A 22,116-nucleotide genomic window follows, 5' to 3' on the forward strand; every position below is an offset into this window, starting at 1 on the left:
TGCTTCCGGTAATGAGGTTGTACCGGGAGGTCTCATAGCATTATTCATCAACAATAGCTCATTATTCTGCTCCGCTAGTAGCAAGCATGAGATTAAGTCCCCATAGGTTTTGAAACCTTTTTCATGGTACTGTTGCTGAAGTATTATATTGTGAGTACTAAAAGTAGACAAAGTCTTCTCTAGCAACTCTCTCTCTGTGACTTCAGTACCACACAACCTAAGGAGTGAGACAATCCTAAAAAGCTCAGAGTTATACTCATCCACAGATTTGTAATCCTGGATCCTTAGGTTCTTCCAATCGAATTGAACCTTTGGTAGGAGCACCGTTTGTTGGTGTCCGTATCTGCGTTTAAGCTCTGTCCAAAGGTCAAGTGGATTCTCTATTGTGAGGTACTAGTCTTTGAGACTCTCAGCAAGATGATGGTGCATGTGTTGAATGGCCTTGTACTTTTTCTTTTCGGTCGGATCGTAATCCTCCTCAATGCATTCAAACAAGTCCTTTCACTTCAAATTTATCTTGGTGTCCAATGCCCACTTCAAATAGTTGTTTCCAGAGACATCCAAAACGGCATAATCTAGGTTATTCAACCTTGCCATCTGCATAAACAGAAATAGACAACCGATTAGCATGCGGTATTTAAGACCGAACCATCCATTCAAACAATAGGTCATGCGGTATTTAAGACCAGAACATGCCATCAATTTAATCTTAGGTCATGCGGTATTTAATACCGAACCATGCCTTGTTTCTCTTAAATTTCGTGGTTTAACTCCATGCAATCAAGACAACAAAATCAAATAGATTAAGGCATGCAATAATTTCCTTTTACTAGAATTTCCTTTTCTTAGATAATTTTAGAAATTTTCCTTTTCTTAACTTAGATAACAACAAAATATTCCTTAAACTTTAGGATAATGATTATAATTAATTTAGAAGTTATCTAATTTATTTTAGGCATAATAATTTCGAATTTTCTTAAACCTTTTTGGGTTTAGGGTTTGAATTTCTCAAACACCTAAATTGATTTTAATTTGGGATTTTAGGGTTCTTATGCAACCTAAATTTACTGGAAGATTCTATGCCAAATTCAATTAATTATTTCAAGGATGCATGCAATATTCAGATTTTTTTTTTAATCTTCCTAGAACAATCAGATTTAACAATCGAATTTAACAGCTTAAGTTCTAGGTTCTTATGCATCAAACAATCAAGCAATAATTTTAAACAATTTCAAACAATCCGATTTCAAGCTTGATATAGTTTTGGTGCAATTTAACAAAACAATCTAACAACCCTAACATCCGATTTTAAGTTTTAGGATTTAGGAATTTAAACTTTGTTAGATGTGTACTTGCATGTTTAGGGTTCAATAGTTTTTAATGTCCAAGTTCGATTTTTATGGTCCCATAGGTTTTCGATCTTACCTTAACACCAATAGGGGTCTGACCACGAACCACGAACAGATCCGCAACAGCTTCCCACGAACAGATCTCGAACCGCTCCTTGTACCGTACTTACCCCGGAACCGCGAACCACGAACCTCGAATAAGTTATGGATAGAACTTGATCACGAGCTAAGGTTTGCTCGTGAACACCAAGAGATCTTCGAAACAAGGTTCTTAGTTTCGAATAGAAGGAAGAACAACGACGGTTTAGGGTTTTGTTGGGAAGAGAGAGATGAATGGCGGCGGTTAGGGTTTTAGGGTTTTTAGGGTTTTACTCAGCTGGATCTTAGAAACGATCGTGCTGATAACGTGTTATGGAACTAGAGAATCGAAGGAGTAAAACTCTTGTTCTTATTCTTATTCTTCATAATGTCTCAACGAGGTTACATATATATAGAGTACAAAACAGCAAGACTAAAACCGACTAGGAATTGGTATATGGCCGATGGGCCTTAAACAATGGGCTTCAAGTCTTGGACAAAGTATGGACCGTCAATGGGCTTGGTTATGAAGTCCATCCTTAAGTGGTTTATAACAAAGCTAATTTATTTATGAACCCAACATTCTTGGAATCTAGAATTCATCATACCCTTCCTCAGAGTCAATGATTAATGTTGTTTCTTCATGAATACTCGTTATTCTCATCTGCTTCCGATTCTACGTTAGCCACAAATTCAGGATCACACCTGTAACAAGAACAGATCTCTATAGAGTATCCGCTCTGATACCAATTGAAAACGCATATTTGTGGCTAAGTCTAATTACGTGTATGATCCTCTGAGTATGTATGAGCATAAAGTAAATAAAATAAGACACAAGCTTTGTTAACAGAATCGGATAATCTACATCCCCGGGACCTAGTCCAGAATTCATTTACTAGAAAAAGCTGCAACCTACAATTGCTATATGGCACCCACTACTCTTTCCTAGAATTACAATGAAAAAAGACTACCACTAATTGTCTTTTCCGACTAGTGTAGATCTTCAACAAAATCATCAAAAGATCTCTCTATCTTGTTGATGGGGCGACACCACACATCTTGTGTGCATCTCTTGAAACTATCTTGAAGCGCGCAAGTCTTCATGAAGTGCCTTCTCGGTATTTATATCAATTGCCCAACCCCTAAGGTTAGCAACTTTCCTATTTTACAACAAATAGGAATTGAGAGATTAACAATTATACAACCCCTAGGATTGACAATTTTCCTATTATACAACAAATAGGAAAGTTTCTCTTCATGATACCATCTTGAATCTTCCATTCAAGATGTTCATCCAACTCAACAACTATGACATCTATGATGTACCTCTGTATTCATGTCTCATCCATTACAGCCACTTAGTAGAGATTTCACCACATGTTCTAAACCTTATAAAACTTCATTCACACAACATCTTCAATTGAAGATATTATGATGACTGGTTTCTTACTGTTTTCTTGACAAAGGATGCAGCCGATCTTCCATGCGATCCTTCGAAATGACCTTCCAACTTTTCTTGGTTTGGTGACTTTGGACGAAGAGAGAGAATCGTCGCTGGAGGAGAGAAGCGAGGAGCAAAACACAAACAACACACGGTTCCGCACATGGCTGCGAAGCTTGGTTACCGAGAACTCGTCTCCAAGATTATTGAGCTCCGACCGTCCCTCCTCTGTTCCCGCAACGCATATGGGGACACATCTTTGCATCTTGCTGCTCTTCTTGGAGACGTAAAGATAGTTACGCAGATACTAAACACCTCTCCACTTAGCTTGCCTTGGCATTTTCATGGTGGCTGCTACACTCATAGTGGAAAAGACGTATTCAGTCGACCTCGATGAACTCAATTTCGCCATATCAAGTGGAGCTACTTGTAAGTTTATAGTATACTAGAATGTGAAAGTGCCTAGATGTTCCCATAATATTTCTTGTATGCCGTCTTATGATCCAGTTTAGTGTTAATTAGCCTGGATGTTTTATGCGTATTATATTTTTACTTTATCCTAGAAGCAGAAACACTTCTTTGGTTGCTGACTGAGATCAAGAACAGACAGGTAATGTTTTCGTAATGCTTCTCAGACTCTTATTCTGTGCCAATCATATTTTGCTTAGAATATGATTGGCACAAAATAAACTTGACTTCCTTTCTGCATTTGGATTCGAATTGAAGCTTATTGCTCACCATACCACCTGTAATCAGTTTAAGTGCATAATTATATCTAATCACAGACAAAAAGACAAACACAACCATGTACATCTATAGGAGTTTTGAGTAAACGGACGTGCTTATCAAACGGTTTGTGCATTTTAATATTGATGTTTTATTATTGAATTAATCAAGAATGTAATATTGCATTCACTCAACAAACCGTATTGTTGTCTTTTAGATATGGGTGATTATGGTAGTAAATAACCAAAGTCAAATTATCTAATGAAATTGTAAAATTTCTATTATTCACCAACTTTTATTTTTTGCCAGTCTTTATTTGGTTTAATAATAGTTCAAAACATATTATACGAAACTTGATTCAGCACACGCTTAAAACTTGAAATACAACAAAATTTTAATGAACATAACAACAATGCGTTAAGGAAGAGAGAATGCATAGATGAGTGACTTAACGATTTCTGATGCTTTGTTGCTTGTTTTGGCCAAATCTCTTCATGAACCACTCATGCTTGTATGAAACTGCTATGTATCCCATCGCCAGCCCAAATACAACTCCAGGTGCAAAGCCTAAACCTGCTGCCATCGAACTGAATGATTCTTCTTCTTCTTCTTCTTTTGTCGCCACCAGTTCGTGTTGTGGTAGTGTTGGCGTTTTGATATCTCTGCAAACATCCTTAAGGGAAGGACCATTAAGTCCGGGGTTTCCTTCATAGGAGGAGCAATTTTGTCGTTGAAATTGCGTGCCTTGTGGTATGGAACCTACAAGCTGGTTATGTGAAACATTTATCACTTCGAGAGAAGAGAGGGTTCCAAGCTCAGGAGGAATCTCACCAGAAATCTTGTTCTGGGATAGGTCTAGTGACTCCAGATTAGTCAAGTTTGCCATAGTAGATGGGATGTGGCCCGTAAAAGCATTGCTTGACATGTTGAGAATACGAAGCTCCTTGAGTAAACCAACAGAATCAGGAATCGGCCCATGGAGTCGATTTCCTGAAAAATCGATGGATGTGTAGATTGTAAGGATACGTTCCATCTCCATCGACACTCCTTTACTCATCAACACAAGTGAAAAGTAGTAGTATCCTGAAGGACTCTTAATGTACTTTGGTTCTATATTATCATCACTCTTGGAAGACATGGCAGTCCAGTTCAAAAAGTAATCAGATGGCAATGTACCGAAGAAGTCATTATATGATACATCAATGATTTTCAACTGAGGAAACCCAAACCAAACCCCATCAGAATTATGTAATGTGCCATTAAACTTGTTAGAGCGGAGGACGAGAACTTGAAGCTTCAGCAGAGAATTCAAGTGGAAGGGAAACATGTCTATGAATGTGTTGCTTCCCACGTTCAAAACTTCCAAGGCAGAGCAACCACCAAGAGAAGCCGGAATTTTGCCCTCTAATCGGTTTTGACTGACGTCAAGTGTTATTAAGCTCTTGGCGTTCTGAAATATTTCGGGAAGAATGCCGCTGAGTTTGTTGTTACGGAGATTTAGATCTGAAAGAGAACTAATCACCAGAGTCTCTAAGCACCGAGGAATTGAGCCGTTGAGGTTGTTGTTTGATAGATCTAGAGCCACTAGAGAGCTTAGTCCACATACTGATCGAGGTATCTCCCCGGTGAAGTTATTCTTAGAACCCGAAAAAAATCGGAGATGCTTTAAAGGTGGGATGAAGAGTGGTCCTTGAAAATCATTTGAGCTTAGATCAACAATCAGGATTTGACTCTCAGGAGAAACTTTTGAGGATCCATTAAAACCGCTGAGAGAGTTGTTAGAGAGATATACAATGGACAACTCTGGTAGTCTCCACAACCATTCTGGTACTTGACCTTTGATTTTGTTGTTGGAAAGGTCTAGCCATGTTAATTTTCTTCCGTTTCTTATGAACTTAGGGAACTCAGTGATGTTGCAGCCTGGCAAGTCCAATTTCCACAAATTTGGTAGAAAATCCAAATCAGAAGTGATATTTGTTGTTGAAAGAGGAATGCCTGAGAGAGATAACCGGAAAAGCTTCTTAAGAGGCAAGAAGACATTTAAGTCAACTCCTGTACCGATGACTTTGTTGTAATTTCTACTTTCAATAGCAAATAATTGTAAATTAGGCAAGAAGAGAGAGATATTCCCAATCCCAGTAAAATCGCTGAATTTGTTATAACTCAAAGAGATATAGGACAATGAGGGAATCTTGAGTAGGGATGAAAGAATGTCTCCCGTAAAAGAATCATCTCCAGCATGAATATACTCTAATTTGGAGAATTGGCTGATGTTTGGTGGAAGGAAACCTGTGAACTGATTTGAAGAGAGATAGAGTCCACGTAGTTGGGTCAAATTGAGTATTGAAACTGGCAAATTTCCATTGAGCTTGTTATTCCCAACAGCAAAATCGGTCAATTGTTTTAGATTGCCAATTGAAGATGGGATTTCACCAACAAAATTATTCCAACCAAGATCGAGAATAGAGAGATGAGAAAGGTTCCCAAGTGAAAACGGAATCTTCCCGGAAAACTTAGAGAAGGAAAGGGTCAAAGAAGTCAAATGTTTGAGCCTGCTAATGGAGTCGGGTATGGGGCCTGAAAAGGCTGTGCTTTCAATGGACAGCTCTACTAAAGAGTTATTTTCACGAAACACGGGCAGATTGCCACTCAGATTTGTATTGCCCCTTAATATAATGGACTCTAAGCTCGGTATCAGAAGAACACTAGTTGGAAATTCTCCAGACAGTTTGCAACTTTCAAGATGTAGAGATCTTAGAAATCGCATGTTTGAAAACTCTTGGGGGATTTCTGAAGAAATGTTTACATAGCTCAAATCCAGTTCTCTAAGATTCCTCAAATTTTGAGCAAGTAGATGAAGAAAGGATCCATCAATGGATAAAAACGAAGAATCATCAGAATCATAATACTCAAAAGAAGAAAGATCGAGAGACACCAACTTGGTTAGCTGAAGAAGGTTGATTGGAATTTGGCCTGATAGTGAAGAATGGGAAAGATTAAGTCTTTCTAGCTCCATGAGTTTGTCAAATTCAGCTGGGATTGGTGAACCGGTGAAGTTGTTGTAAGCAAGGTTCAAATCACGGAGATGACGCATTCTAAATAGACTGCTCTTTGATTTAAGCTGGCCTTTGAGGTGGCTAGAACTAAGGTCTAGCCCAATCACTTTGCCTGACGTAGCATCACATGTGATACCATCCCAAGAACAACAGTCACTTTTATTCACCCAAGATTCTGTTTTCGGAAAAGAGGACCCATCTGAATCGATCAAAAACTCACTCTTGAACTCAAGAAGAGCATCCCTTTGGTCATAATGACACAAGTTTTGTGAAGAAGAAACAAACGTGTTTAGAAAACTTGAAACGAGAAAAAGGAAACAAAAGGAACGAAGAAGGAAGCTCATTTTCTGATTAGACAAGAAAGCTTTCATATTTGTGGAAATGAAAAAGTAATATGAAGTAGCGATGGTAAATTAGTGTTGCAGGTCACTTACATATATATATAAAAAAAAACACATGAAGCTCCATTGACTTGATGGTTTGAAGTCTTTTTGAAGAAAAATCTTATGAGTCCTTCCAAATCCAATAGACTTGACTTAAAAGACCATAAACTCGTTCTTCTTGGCCCCTAAAATATCATGTTTTAAGAAATTAGAGATTTGGAGTTTAGTGAGGACAATAGAAAAATCAAAGTGCCGTGCAGCTTAAGCCAACTCTTCAACTTTATATGGGAGTTGGGACTCCGTATGGCATTTTTCCTGTGAAATGCTTTCATAGTTGTCCTCTATCCAATTCCAAACCTGAAACATACGTCAGTATTAACTTTCCTAAATTTGCATTTCCTTAATTTCGAGCCACAAAACTAATATTACTTTCAATATTATTTAGTAAATAAAGACAAAGAACAAAACTTGTAGACTTGGCTATTTGGTTGAAGAGTTTTGTTCTCAAAACTGTGCTACTTGCATTAGTAAAAAAGCGATGCCCATTGTCTAATATCACCAAACCCATACGTCACGTTTTATCTCTCATCACTGCCTCTTCATCTCTCAAATTTCTGTTTAATCATGTAGTTTCTTACATGAATCTCATGGCAATTGCTATTAAAGTTGGCAGTCAAATTTTTTGATACAAAATCTTCTCTTTTTGTATAAATATGAACTATTGTATAAATCAACTGGTTCAGAATTGATGATTTGTTTCTGTTTAATCATGTAACCTAAAAGTGTCAAACAGATTACTTTCAAAGCTTCATTATAAACACAGATGTGTGCAGGTTGCTGCCGGTTACATTTAACTACATAATTGTTGATAGAGCACTAATTCTCAATTTAACAATGAAATGATTGTAAGGTGAGTACTACTTGTTGAATATAGTTTCTCATGGTATAGATAAAAAAGAATGTTTTCCTAATTGATTTGTGACTTTTATCTTTGATAACCTCATTTCTAGGCATTTTTTTTTGTGTCAGTTTAGCAATGTTTAAATAGTATTAGGGTAATTAGAAGAAAAAAATTGAGTTCATTTAAAAGCTTAAACTTTTAATGTTGTAGCAATGTTTGTTGAGAATTCTAAATGGATTATCTAAAATAAAGTTAAAATTTTCAGAGTCTTAAACTAAGGAATATAATTACTATAATTTAATGTCAAATATAATTTTATGCAAATATGCTTATATATATAATATAGTCAATGTAATCAAAATACTTTTTACTCCACCTTTTTACCTATTTAATTTAAGAGAATTTGTTAGAAATGTTTCTTTTGAGATACTACTTTCCAAAAATAACATTTTTAAAAAACGTTTTCGTTTTTGCCCTCTTTTACACAATTACTTTTGAGATACTACTTTCCAAAAATATCATTTTTTAAAATGTGACAAAGAAAGAACCTTCTGAGACTCTTTGTTGAGCTTAAAGACTTCAAAACACGTTTCCAACTTTTATGGGCCTGATTTAGTTCAGCAAGATATTGGGCCAAAAAAAAAATCTCAAACAAACCCATGACGAAACAAATCTCCTTTCTTCCTTCATCTCTTCCCGATAATGAAGAGAACCATGAAGCTTCCTGCAACACGATTCCGATCAACAACCACCAAATCCTCTGAAACTCTGCAATTTCAGGCTGTTTCTTTGTCACCATACTTGGACTCTAGAATTCATCATACCTAAGAAAAACAAGTCGCGAAATCATAAACGCTTAAAGCTTGTTGTCACGTTCCCAAATTGATTTCTCTTCATAAACGATCATAAACACTGTAATTCTGATCCAGTTAACCTTTCTTTTCTTCAAGCAACTTTGATGAATAGCACAAACCCTTCCTCAGAGTCTATGATTTATGTTGCTTCTTCATGAATACTTGTTATCCTCATCTGCTTTCGATTCTACGCTAGCCACAAATCCAAGATCACACCCGAAACAAGAACATATCTCTATCGAGTACCCGCTCTGATACCAATTGAAAACGCATATTTGTGGCTAAGTCTATATGTTCAAGTATGTGTATGATCGACTTCAGGATTGTATGTGCATAAAGTAAATAAGACTCACAAACTTTGTTAACGGGGTTCGGTTTTTCCTACATCCCCGGGACCTAATCCAGAACAAATCCACTAGAACAAGATTGCAATTACAATTGCTATGATATAGAATCATTCTTTTCTAGATGAATAAACCATCAAAAGATCTCTTTATCTTATTGATGAGGCAACACCACACATCTGGTGTGCATCTCTTGAGAATACCTTGAAGCGCACAAGTCTTCATGAAGCGCCTTCTCGGTATTTATATCAGTTGCCCAACCCCTAGGGTTAGCAACTTTCCTATTATACAACAAATATGAATTGGGAGATTAACAATTGTACAAGCCCTAGGATTGACAATTTTCCTATTATACAACAAATAGGAATTTCCCATAATACAACAAATATGAAAGTTTTTCTCCATTGATCCCATCTTGAATCTTCCATTCAAGATGTTCATCCAGCTCAGCAGCCGCCACTTGGCTTGTCCAAGTCGGCCTTAATCTTATGTACTCAAACTCTCTAATTCAGCTTCTTGTACTACTTCCTGTATTAACGTCGGACTAGTACAAAAACTGGTTCAGACGTTTGATATATCTAACTGCTCCTCTGATATATTTAACTTTAGAGTTCTTGATTCAACACCTTATCTTCTTCTCTGCTTTGTGTCAATAATTGTATCAGCACGATCACCAAACGTTACTTAAGCTTTGCTTTACCAACATATGTATCAAGTAATACTTCATCCTTTGTATCAGCTCTGTCCACTATCTATGTCTAAACTGTTGAATCACCACTATGACATCTATGATGTATTTCTGTATCCATGTCTCATCCATTACAGCCATTTAGTAGAGATTTCACCATATGTTCTAAACCTTATAAAACTTCATTCAACACAACACCTTCAAAGAACATAAATGGTCCAAACGTATATGCATACTGCGAGACATAGTCTACCGTGAAAACAGCAGGTTTGTCGGAATGACGGCTACCGGAGAGATTGTGTTTTCGTGGTGGTCAAAGCCTTTCTACATTTTCTTCTACAATATCGAGAACAAGACTTATACAAGAATCCATATTCAGGGATTTGAAGAGTTGCTAAAGCTTGATTTTGGAACTTTCGTTAACATCTTTTTAGACTTTGTAGAGGTTATGAAGTTAGTCTAAGTGTGTTCAAGGCTTCATAACTCGAGACTTTATAATTTATATTTTAATTTTCAACTAGATTGTTTGGATTTTATCTTAAAAACAGAGCTAATTTAGTCAATTAGTCCCACTATAAATGTTTCACTTGCAAAGAATTCTTATATTTCTATGAGCTTTTTTAGGTCTTTTAAGATATCAACTATTGTGTTTTTTTTTTCCCAGCCAAAACCCATTATATTAAATCATGATCAAGCAAAGCCATCATAAAACTTACATCAACTATTGTGTTTAGAGCTTTGTATATATAGTTTACCTCTTCATCAACATGCATCTTCTCGCGATCGCTATTGAAGTATAGTAGTAGAGCAAATTAAGTGTCATTGTGTATATATCGACGCTTTGCAGACCATCCATTTTCGCTGCAAGAGTTATTATTGCCCTATCAAGTTCTTTTTTTTTTCTTTTTTCTTTTTTAGATTATGAAGTCATATGAATTAATTTCCATAACAATTTCTTCCTCTCATATGACACCATTTTCTTTCATATTTCTAAAAAGTTTGTTTTATTTGAAGTCGATTTATTTATTGTCTTTTGCATATATTCTTGGGAAAGAAAATGGTGTGTTGATGGAAAGGCAGAGACTTCCTCTAACATTTGTTCTAAATATATATGTCTGCATAAGAAACGACCGGTACATGCCTAAAGACCCATCCATGGGTGAGCATGTAAAAGATCTTGGATATGAGTTATGGACCCAAAAGATCTATCAAAGAGGTTGTAAAAATGATGAAGATCATCAAACTAGTTTATTCAAACTTCAAAGCACCACCAAATAAATACCACTGAAGTGAAAGAAAAAAGAAAGGAGCTTATCACACCCAAAAAAAAAAAGGAGCATTTCCGACAAAACATTAATTGAAAACAAGTTTTTTCAAGATTTTATATTTCAGTCCTTTTGGGTAATAGATCCCGAACCCCACCATAATATTTCGTCAATTGATGTTAGATTCCCGGCACAGAGAAGCATCGCCTTCATCACTAAACATTGAAATACAAAAAAACAAAACTATGTTATAAATGCACACCAAATACATACGTGTAAACTACATATACTTAAAAGAAAATAATAGTATCATATTATTTTAAATTATATTGGCCTTGAATGTTTTGTATATTTAATTTGATAGAAATTTTGGTTTTTGTTTTTAAAAAACTCATTTTTATCGTTATTCAAGATTTTAAAATTTTGTGTATCCTAAATGTTGGGATACAAACCAAATCCCACATCTGATATTTAAAGAGACTATCATTAATATATAAAGGATTATGGTCAATCCATTAATTGTCAATTGGTTTTTAGTTGGAAGTCCAAGATAAACCCAAATTTTACATGGTATCAAAGCCCAAGGTTAAAATTCTGGTAGACCTAGAAAAGTGGATATGGACATGCTTCTTGTTAACCCGAGTAATGGGGCCCAAGAAGGGGTTTATTATCGGTCTAAGTGGAATCGGTTCGAAATGAAGTTATCATCTCGAGAAGGCGTATTAAAATCCCATATGTGGTCCTTGGTTTGAAGGGGAAATTGTTGGGATACAAACCAAATCCCACATCTGATGTTTAAAGAGACTATCGTTAATATATAAAGGGTTAGGATCAATCTACTAATTGTCAATTGGTTTTTAGTTGGAAGCCCAAAATAAATCCAAATTTAACACTAAAATTTAGGTATTGTTGTAGTTTCCCATTCACAATTCTAGATTATTATGAAATGTGGTTTTTGCTTCTTTTTTTTTTAAGTTAATTTTTCTCAAAAACTAAAAACCATTTTCTTTGAAATTTTTCATTAAAAACTAATAACAACAACTAAAATCAAAATCTTAAATCTAAAAACTAAAAAATAAATCCAAAAACTAAATTCATATTGTTAACTTATCCAACAGTTATCTAATAATTTTGAAAACCTAAATAATGAACCAAAATAAATGTGCATGTGCAAACACGAGACAGGGAGACATAGTGCTGGATGGTTCATAGACCAGCGATACATTTCGAGATGGATCCAATGCTTATTATACATGCTAATTTACTACTACTACTCACTTACCAACATTTCACGTTTTTAAATATTAACAATCATTTACCAAATCTTTTATTCCCCTAAAAAATTCGATACGTCACTAATTCAGAATTCCAATGTTACGCTCCTTATTTTGTTTTTTTCTCCGAGATAAGTAGTAGGCTAATAAAAAAACATATACAGAAAAATCATAAAATATTTACATATTATATTAGAGAAAAAGGAGATAAAAATATTCAATGGACAACAGCTAAAAGATGCCTCTTGTGTTCTCTGAACTAAAAATAATATCGACAAAACTCAAAAGACACAGAAAACATTAAGACCAAACACTACTTCGCTACTTCTGATCCAACGGCCCACATATTTTCTCCCACATTCTCGAAATTACCAAATCGTCCTTGAAGACCCACCATCTCAGTCCAACAAATCCTCACCGTCCGTTTTGGAATCTTAGATCGGACGGTGATCACGAAACCGAGAGATAGACCTCACATTGTATTGAAGTCTTCCCGATCCTAAACCCTGGAACCACCGTGAACGCTACACGCGGCTCAGATTCCGGCGAACTCTCCGTCGCCGGGAAAAACGCTTCCTCCGTTACGCTCTTCATGTACACTTCAGAGAGTCTACAACCTTTTGGTACTCGAAAGATCTCAGCTTCAGGCTCGAACGAGTAAGCCAAGCAATGCAAAAGCCAAATCCTTTTCGCCATTTCGAGGAATCCAGAGAACAAGCTCGTCTCTGGGAATTCACCACCCGAGACTTGGTTCCTCAGATGCAAGTGTCCAAAGAAAGCTTGTTCCATCTTCGGATGTATAAGCTGCAAGTACTTTCCTCTACAGAACCTAGCGAATCTTGATTTAGGCCGTGCCGTTAGATAATCTTTCGCTTTCATTGACCTCAGTTCTTTAAACCTCTCAAAGAACATTTCCCTCTCTGCTTTGCTCTGTTTCTTCTTCTTGTAGCTTCTTGAATCGTTGCTTGAGGTTGAGAAGTAAGGTAGATGAAACGCTTCGAACATTACGTTGGAGACAAAGTGTTCGAAAGTGAAACACTTGTGGTCTTGCTTGTGATAGAAAACACCAGGCTGGATCGAATTAGCAGCCGATGAAATGTCCCATCCCGCGATCTTCATTTGTTCGATCATTAGCTTCACGAATCCTCTTGTGGATTTGACTGTGTGGTGCAGATAAGTAACGAAATGCGTTGGATTTAGCGCTGATAGGTGAAGGTTGTCGAGAGGATTGCAAAGTTGTCCACTTTGGTTTAGTCTCTTCTCTGTCAACTTGTTCTGTTTCATCGATTCATCAAGTTTCTCTTTCAGAAATACAATCTCTGAGTCTTTGAGCTTGTACTGAGACTCTAGCTTCTTCCCCATGATCTCATACGTTTTCAATAAACTCCTCAGCTCTTGAATCTCCGCGAGAACCAGAGTTCTTTCAGGATTTGGATCCACTTGTTTCTTCAAGAAACATTGTTTCAGCTCAGACAATGTCTTAAGCTCTGCGACTACCAAGTTGTCTGATTTTTGAATCCCGATTGAGTCATACGGAGACTGACAATGCTGTAACTGTGCATAAGCCGCTTTGATGGAAGAAACCGTTGCAAAAAGCTTCGCAAGAAGAGCTTCCAGTGCTAGGCTTCTCTCATACTCTTCCTCAAGTTTGTAGAAAGATTCAGTCAAATTAGCAGTTTTGGAATCAAACTTTATCTTCTTCATTTCCTCCTCTGGAGCAACACCCATTAGCTTATGAATGTTAAGAACTTTAGCAAACTTGCGTCTGAGTTTACCCTCCTTAGGAACAACAACCATTGGTCTGACAGTCTCCATCTGCAGATACATCACAAAAAGAGCTTAGTAAGGAGACAACAGTATCAAGAACACAGTAACAAATAAGAAAAGAATCACCGCAAAAGGAATTGAAAAGCAAAGGAAAAAAAAAGAGAGTGAAATGAGACTTGTAATGATGGTGAATGATAGTGATACATAAAGAAAAAGCGCAACAAGCTTTAATACTTGGATCAAGGACCGTTAATGGAGGGCCAAGCATCTTTTGTGATATTCTCAGAACAGGACTTTGCTTTACCAAAGAAACTAGTGAAGTAACTATAGGAGAAAAAGGGCTCAAAGTAAAAGAATGTTTTCAAAAAGAGTGATCAATTCACAAAAGAGAGATCTGCACATAAATATCACAAAAGATGCATATATACAATAAATACTGCTTTAAAATAAACATCAAGAGTTGTGAAGAGTTCATGGTTCATGCTTAGAAAATGCTGTTTTTTATAAAAGAGAAGGAATAAAAGAATCCACAAGTTGTGTCTATACCATTTCTTTAAATGATAATATGAATGAACCCAATCTACTTTTTTATTTCTTTCCTATTTTTAATGTGAATATGTTTGCTCTTTCTGCGAGGCTATTTAGTCAAAATGTGCTGCTACAGAATCAAACAAATACTAAAAAAAACTGCATCCATATAATCTCTGCAGAAAACACATGCTTATGCAGAGAATAATTAAGTAGAAATTGTTAGTTTTCACATCTCTGAAAAGATGCATTTAATAAACAAGAACAAATCTATATTACTGTACTATTGTTAAAAAGGAAAACCCTAATGTGAAAACAGTACAAACCTTAAAACCAAAATGTATGGGTAAAAAAATTGTTTTTAACCATTTGAAACAAGTGGACAACCTCAATGCCTGACAAACCCACCAAACACATTTAGTACAATCAGACACAAGACCCACAATGTCTCATTGTGGTTTTAGACTCTAAAAACGCACTACCAACAGCGGTCTAGGACGCTATGCAGCTAACCAAACAGAACCTTAAGACATTTCTCATCTACAAACCCTAGAAACAGAGCATTATTGCTTAAATTAAACCCCTCCAAGAGAGCTTAATTCAAGAAGAGGATTTATTAAAGAGTAATTATGAGACTTGAAGATGTGAACATAAGCGCTAAAACGCTTGACAATTTTCAGAAGCAAGTTTCCATAACAAACAAAGTTAATAAAGTCAAAGACTCAAAGGTCGTACCTTGCTACCGTCCCAAGTTTTTCTTTGTTAATTTATTTATTTTTTTTTTGTTTTAAAATCTCACTTCATTGTAGAGTAAATCTGAAGAAAGAAATAGAAGAATCGACAAAGCAACTTCAGCTTAAACCCCTGCAGACTAAATGAAACCCAAACAGAAATCACAAATCAACTCAAGAATGAGAAAGAACATAGAACAGAGATGACTAAAAGGAAAAACAAAAAAGATTCAAACTTTTCTTTGTGCTGTAAAAGAAGAAAGTCCTAAAACCCTTTTAGAGAATCGACTATATATATATATAAAAGATGAACAATTAAAGTCGACATTATTTGTGTATTAGCTAACAACAATGGTTGATTAGGCCCACGACCAGCGACATGAAACTTCCATTGAAAATAAAAACTCAAAAATTGTAAAAACAAAAAAAAATTAAGCAATAATGGAATCGAATCATTCACCAGAAACCCACATGAATGTATAACAAACGAAACTTGATTGAATTAATGAAAAATATAAATAAGAAAATTATAAAACCACTCACCCGGAAATAGATCTCTCTGTTTTCTTTACACCAACCAACAAAAATGTCTCCTTGAAAATTCACAGACAGATTCGTCCAAAGCTTCAAGAGAGAGAAAGAGAGAGAGAGAGAGAATATGAGAGCTGGAGGAGTGAAACGGTCAGAGAAGGAGATGAAGAAGAGAGTAGTAGTAATGTGAAATTACTGAAAAGGACAAAAGACAGACAGAGAGAGCAAAAAAGCAAAGCGTTGAGCATTGGGGGATTCAAATTCAGGTTTCCGAAAACACCCTTCAAAGTTGAGACTATTTACACCGGCCGTTGTGACTTGGTTTAGGGAGGGATCTCGAGATACGCGAAGGGTGTTTTTGGTCATTCATTTAATAGCAATGAATTGAGAATAATTTTTTGGATTTGGTTGGGTTTATTAATGGGCTAGTTATGAGATCATTTCAAAGCGCGAATGTATTGGGCTTTTCTATTTTGTTCTGGGCTCAGCTAATTTGATTCGTAAAGAAACAACAATACTATATTTGACGGGTGCTGTTAAGATGATGAGGTGCCGATTAATAACGACCGTAATTGTTAACTTGTTAAGCTGATGAGACTGTAAGAATTTTGTATGTAGAAACTTTCTTGTGAAAATTTGCATTGTAAATACTTGTGCTTTAGACATTTTAGCAGCTGAGATTTTGAAACCTATTGATATAAATTGTAAATTTTGGAAATTACAACTTTAAATAATATAAATGATTTGATTTTGACATGTGCCATACAGTAAATTTTCTTTATCTATACCTATATCCAAACAATCTTTGTAATTGATATCTAGAAAACTGATGACGGCTTCAAATAATCAATAATCTCATTTCAAAACTATAAAAAATAAACTTTAAAAGAGGGAAATTCTTAAATCTAAATTTAACAAAAATAAAAGAAAAAAAAATGAAATAATGGTTTTAGAAACTATAAAAAGAGAAAAATCAATAAAAGAGTAATTGAGAAAATTTTGGGTTCTAATTATTTTCGTTAAAGTAAAAAGTTTTAAAAATCTAAACCAATCACTTTTAGGTTTTTAAAAATGATATATAGTAAAAGCAAGTCCATCGTGATATTATGACGAATGTCTTTTTTTTTGGGCAATTGTCATAAATACCACTAAAATAGGTTTTTATTCCAAAAATACCACAATTTAGTTTTTTCCAAAAATATCACTAAAATGTATTTTTCCCCCAAAATAGTACATAATTGAATTAAAGTTCTAATACTAAAAACTAATTCCTAAATTTTAAATACTAAACTCTACCCCTAAAAACTATACCCTAAAACTAAATGTGTCAACCCAAACCTAAAAAAAAAATTATACATCTTTAAATTTTTTTTTGTGTTTGTGGTAATTTTGGAAAAAAATCTTTTGTTGTATTTTTGGAAAAAAAAACTAAAATGTAGTATTTTTGGAAAAAAAAACTTTTTAGTGGTATTTAAAGGAATTTTTTTTTATTATTATTTAAAAAAAGGTGAGGAGAGATATTTGTACCTTTTTTTTTGTCATCTGATCTTATATTGAATTATGGTCATTAAGGCTCCATAACATACATATCTATAATATACAAAAAAGTCAATCGAAACTCCCTCACTCCTTTAGCCGGTTAGTTTATCCTAACTAATTCTCCATCCACAACCCAGGGTAATTACTAAAAAAACACGGCTCATTAATAAGAACTAATCCTGGCTAACTAAAACGATCCTCATCAAACTGCATATTCAAACTTTCTCCTCGTCAAAGACTTTAGCCATCCAAGCTGGATAACCCCTTTCCATATAAGATTGTAATCTGAGGTCCCCTATAACACTTTGGGCTATTAAGTTTGCACCTCGGTTTGTTATTACCGTTTCAGTACACAGTTTCCATACCTGCAATCTTCCCAAAAAACTTTTTATGGCCAAAGCTTGAGCTTTAAAGTTTGGCCACGCAATTGGTCTCTCCACCGCTTGTACTAGCCCTTTATCTTCGACACCAAATACAACATTTGTTACCCTATGGCTGTTCATACTTTCGATTGCCCATAGCACCACTCGGAGCTTTGCGTCTTCCGCATTCTCAATTCTTCCGAAAGCTCTTCGACTATGCAACAAAACTTCCCCTCTTTCATCTCTTAAAACCCAGGTTCTCCCTGCAATTTTGTTTCTCTTCGACCAAGAAGAACCTACATTACACTTTAACCAATTTTGTGGAGGTTTTTCCCATCCTTTCACTTTCGTCAGTACCCTTCTGTCGGCCATATCTGCCTCCCTTTGGTTATGTTCTTCATTTCCTCTATTTTCTTCACTTTGAGCTTCAAACCACTCTGTAACATCTTCTCTAATTTTTCCAACTGATTCTGCAGCTGAGAAGCTAACCCCATCGAAAAACAGAGCATTCCTTGGTTTTCATATTCTCCAGATTATCCATGGGAAACTCCTTCGCAAGTCCGTAGCCCAATCCTTATTGTTCCTGTTTTCTAGAAGATGATATACAGTGGAATACACCGACCCATTTTGGAATCCCTCCAGCGGAAAAGGGTAATCGGATAATGCCCATATCTGTCTGGCAGCTGAACAGGTAAAGAAAACATGGTTTATGGACTCACCTTCTTCTCCACAAAGTTGACAAACACTATCCATATCCATGCCTCTTCTATTTAGTGCTTCAGCTACTGGTAAAGCCCCTGACAAAATTTTCCAGAGAAAATTTTTTAGCTTTGGATTAGTGTGTACTCTCCATACCAATTTTTCAGTTCAAGCATAGATGGTCTTATCGAGACTTCTTGGATCAGCAGGGCATTTTTTTCTTGGTCCACTAGCCAATATGCAGATTTAACTGAGAAATCTCCACTTTTATTGAACTTCCATGCAAAAAAATCCTGTTGAGAAACAATAGGCTTGATAGCTCTTATTCTAGCTATATTCTGGGGAAAAAAATGTTCTTCAAGCTTTCCCTGGTCCCAGTAACTAGTTGAGGCATCAATAAGCTCATTTACCTTTAGTCCTACCTCAAAAAACACCTTTTCCCTCTAAGACGCTCTAAACTCATCATCTAGAATCCACTTATCCAACCATACATTGATTGTTTCCCCATTTCCTACTTTCTTTACCAATCCTTTTTCCAACAACTCTCTCCCAAACAGTATGCTTCTCCACGCAAAAGATGGTCTCTTCCCCATCAAAGCCTCCAAGAAACCCGACTCATTATAGTACATGCTTTTCATGAGTTTAGCAAGTAAGCAGTTTGGCGATTGAAGTAATCTCCATGCTTGTTTTGCTAGTAATGCTTGATTGAACACTTGAATGTTTCTGAAACCCAGTCCATCATTGTTTCGGTAAACACAATCTGTCCCAACTCTGCCAATGAATTTTCCTTGAGTGTTCATCAGCATTCCATCAAAACGAAGCCATTGCACTCTGCAGGTTCTCACAAGTCGTGACTGGGATTTTGAAACATGACATAGCAAATACAGGCATTGCTAGTGCTACTGACTTCAGCAGAACTTCTTTTCCACCTTGTGATAAGCATCTTCTGTACCAACCAGAGAGTTCAGCCTTTAGCATGTCCTTTAAATAGCTAAGCATTTCAACTTTAGATCCGGTAAACCAAGGTATGATCCTGCTCCTCCCTCAGCTTGTATCCCTAGGGTTTCTCGAATACTTTCTTTACTTAATTCATCAATCTTTGCTCCAAAAGTTATGGAAGTCTTTGAGAGATTTATAGATTGGCCTGAGGCTTCCCCATAGAGTCTGAGGATATTCTGCAGCACCTGACCCTGCTCCTTTGAAGCTTTACACATAAAGAGTGAGTCGTCAGCGAAAAGTAAATGATGCACACTTGGTCCATCATGATGGAACCGGATTCCCTCAATCTTTTTTTTACGTTTGAGCTTTATTTAGTAGGTGTGTTAAGCCTTCATTGCACAAAACAAACAGAACGGAGACAGTGGGTCTCCCTGTCTCAAACCTCTTTCTGGGATAATCATTCCAAATGGAGAATCTTTGATGAGTACTGAGTAAGTGACTGAAGATACACAAACCATTATCCATTCAATCCATTTCTAATGAAAACCCATAGCAGATAATAGGGATCTAAGGTAACTCTATTCAACTCTGTCATATGCTTTTGACATGTCCGATTTAACTGCCATAAACTCTGAGGATATTTGAGGATGCACCTTGAGGCTATGGACCAATTCGTAGGCCACAAGTATGTTATCGGTGATCAATCTTTCCGGGACAAAAGCTGACTGAGTATCCGAAACAATCGAGTTTAGAAAAGGTTGAACTCTTTTCACCAGGATCTTTGCAATTACCTTATATAACACCGAACAGAGGCTGATTGGACGGAGATTTACCATCTATGTGGGGTGGTGAGTCTTTGGAATTAGGCAAAGGTGTGTGTAGTTCCACTCAGTTGGCATCAGTCCATCATGGAAAAATTGTTTTACTTCCAAAATGACATTTGCCCCCACAATTGCCCAATACTGTTGGAAAAACAATGCTGACATGCCATCTGGTCCAGGAGCTTTTGATGGATTTATTGAAAACATAGCTTTTGTTATCTCTTCTGCACTAACTTCCTCAATCATTGCCTTATTCATTTGATCTGTGACTCTTGGAGTGAGTCCATTAAACCAATCAGAAAAACTAGTTGGGTTTGAGGAAGTGAATAACCCTTGGAAATATGCTGATGCTACTTCGCCCTTTGCCGCCTCAGAAAACTGAAAGTTCCCATTAATGTCTTTTAGCTTTTCAATCCTCTTCCTTTGTCTGTTCCCCTTGACTGAAGCATGAAAAAACTTCGAGTTTCGGTTTCCTCTTCTTAACCATTGTTGTCGACTTCTTTGTTACCAATATTTCTCTTCCTCTCGATAGGCTTTTGCCAATTCCTTTTTTAACACATACACCTTGTGCCATGTTGGCCAATTCATCGACTGTTCTTTATCTAAAGCTTCCTCTAGTAACTGTGTATTTTCCTTATAGTTGGTCGCATTTCTTTTTTTTCCAGGAACTTAAGGCTTTACGACAGTTTCTCAGTCTTCCTACTACAGAAAAGCTGACATTACTTGCTCTATGCTTCCAAGCTCTGGCTATCGCCACTTTCACATCTTCTTTATGCAAAAATATTTTGTCGAACCGAAACTGACTTCTATAAGAGTCTTGGGATGTCATTAGCTTTACCAGAACCAGTCTGTGGTCTGAACTTCTCATATCCAAAAAAATTTGGTTTGAGGCTGGAAATTTATTATACCACTCTTCATTTCCATAGGCTCTGTCCAGCCTACATTGAATCCAGTGTTCACCCCTTCTTCCTGCTCATGAGAAATTATTTCCAGTACTTGGCAACTCTATCATTCCACAGACTCTTAACATCTCAGCGAAGTCTTTTGATGCATTTTCACTTCTTCTAGGCCCACCTATCTTTTCACCGTTGTGAAATATCTCGTTAAAATCACCAAGCATAATCCATATGTCCTTTCTACCTATTCCGATCCTAGTGATTCTTTCCTACAATACTGATCTTTTGCTTATATTCGGGTCTCCATACACGCATGAGATAAAGAAATTGGAAACACCGAATTGAACTTGAGCATCCAAAAGATTTTTATCCACAAAATTAATATCTATATTCACACTACTTTTCCAAAAAAAGGCTAAATCACCACTCATACCGGTAGGGTCCACTGTATACACTCCTTCGTACCCCAACCAGACTTGTAAATCAACTAGTACATCCCTCCTATACATGGTCTCCATTAGGAACAACACTTTCGGGAATTGTTTTTTACGCAATTCCTTTAGGCGGGGAGTTGTCAAGTCTTGAGGCCGCCCCAATCCTTGACAATTCCAGCTCATAACACTCACTGGATATTAGGCAAACCCCCCTTTGGGTTCACCTCTTGAGAATTAAGTTTTGCCATCTTTGCGGTGCTTGTGTCCTCATCATCTGCTTTTCTTTTCTCCACACTTCCTGTTTCTGACCGCACCTTTTGTTCCACAGGCATCTTCCCTTCTTTTTGAGTAAGCACTATTGGCTTTCTATTGCTTTTTGTTAGTCGATTCCTTGGTTTGTTTTTTGCCCTATTCAGAACAATCCCGGAGGATCCAACCTCGAAAGGTTTAGATCCATAAACCGTTGCATTGTTCTGAAACAGTTGGGATAATGTTAAGAATTCACCCGAT

At 36.3% G+C, this 22,116-nt stretch overlaps 3 protein-coding genes across 5 annotated transcripts; all 3 read right to left on the reverse strand.

Moving 5' to 3' along the window:
* Window positions 1–3,887: 3,887 nt before the first annotated feature.
* LOC104779346 (receptor-like protein 7) lies at window positions 3,888–7,283 on the reverse strand. Its single transcript, XM_087507078.1, has one exon. The coding sequence runs from the start codon at window positions 7,019–7,021 to the stop codon at window positions 4,043–4,045; it is 2,979 nt and encodes a 992-aa protein (XP_087363204.1). The 5' UTR covers window positions 7,022–7,283; the 3' UTR covers window positions 3,888–4,042.
* A 5,243-nt stretch (window positions 7,284–12,526) lies between these two features.
* Window positions 12,527–16,129, reverse strand: LOC104778274 (protein GRAVITROPIC IN THE LIGHT 1-like). 3 transcript variants are annotated; one of them, XM_010502681.3, is made up of 3 exons: window positions 15,929–16,129; window positions 15,390–15,525; window positions 12,527–14,174 (listed from the first exon to the last, which is right to left on the reverse strand). In XM_010502681.3, exon 3 carries the CDS (start codon window positions 14,172–14,174, stop codon window positions 12,810–12,812), a length of 1,365 nt encoding a protein of 454 aa, XP_010500983.2. In that variant the 5' UTR covers window positions 15,390–15,525; window positions 15,929–16,129; the 3' UTR covers window positions 12,527–12,809. The 3 variants fall into 3 exon arrangements, with proteins under 3 accessions (XP_010500983.2, XP_010500982.2, XP_010500984.2); XM_010502680.3 differs by lacking the exon at window positions 15,390–15,525; XM_010502682.3 differs by lacking the exons at window positions 15,390–15,525; window positions 15,929–16,129 and adding an exon at window positions 14,361–14,645.
* Window positions 16,130–17,670: 1,541 nt separating this feature from the next.
* Window positions 17,671–19,494, reverse strand: LOC147947867 (uncharacterized). The gene is made up of 5 exons (XM_087507477.1): window positions 19,334–19,494; window positions 19,041–19,239; window positions 18,673–18,809; window positions 18,424–18,500; window positions 17,671–18,293 (listed from the first exon to the last, which is right to left on the reverse strand). Exons 1-5 carry the CDS (start codon window positions 19,492–19,494, stop codon window positions 17,671–17,673), a joined length of 1,197 nt encoding a protein of 398 aa, XP_087363603.1.
* Window positions 19,495–22,116: the final 2,622 nt, after the last annotated feature.

This window comes from Camelina sativa, chromosome 3 (genome assembly GCF_030686135.1).
Source record: "Camelina sativa cultivar CO46 ecotype springtype chromosome 3, ASM3068613v1".
NCBI lineage: Eukaryota > Viridiplantae > Streptophyta > Magnoliopsida > Brassicales > Brassicaceae > Camelina > Camelina sativa.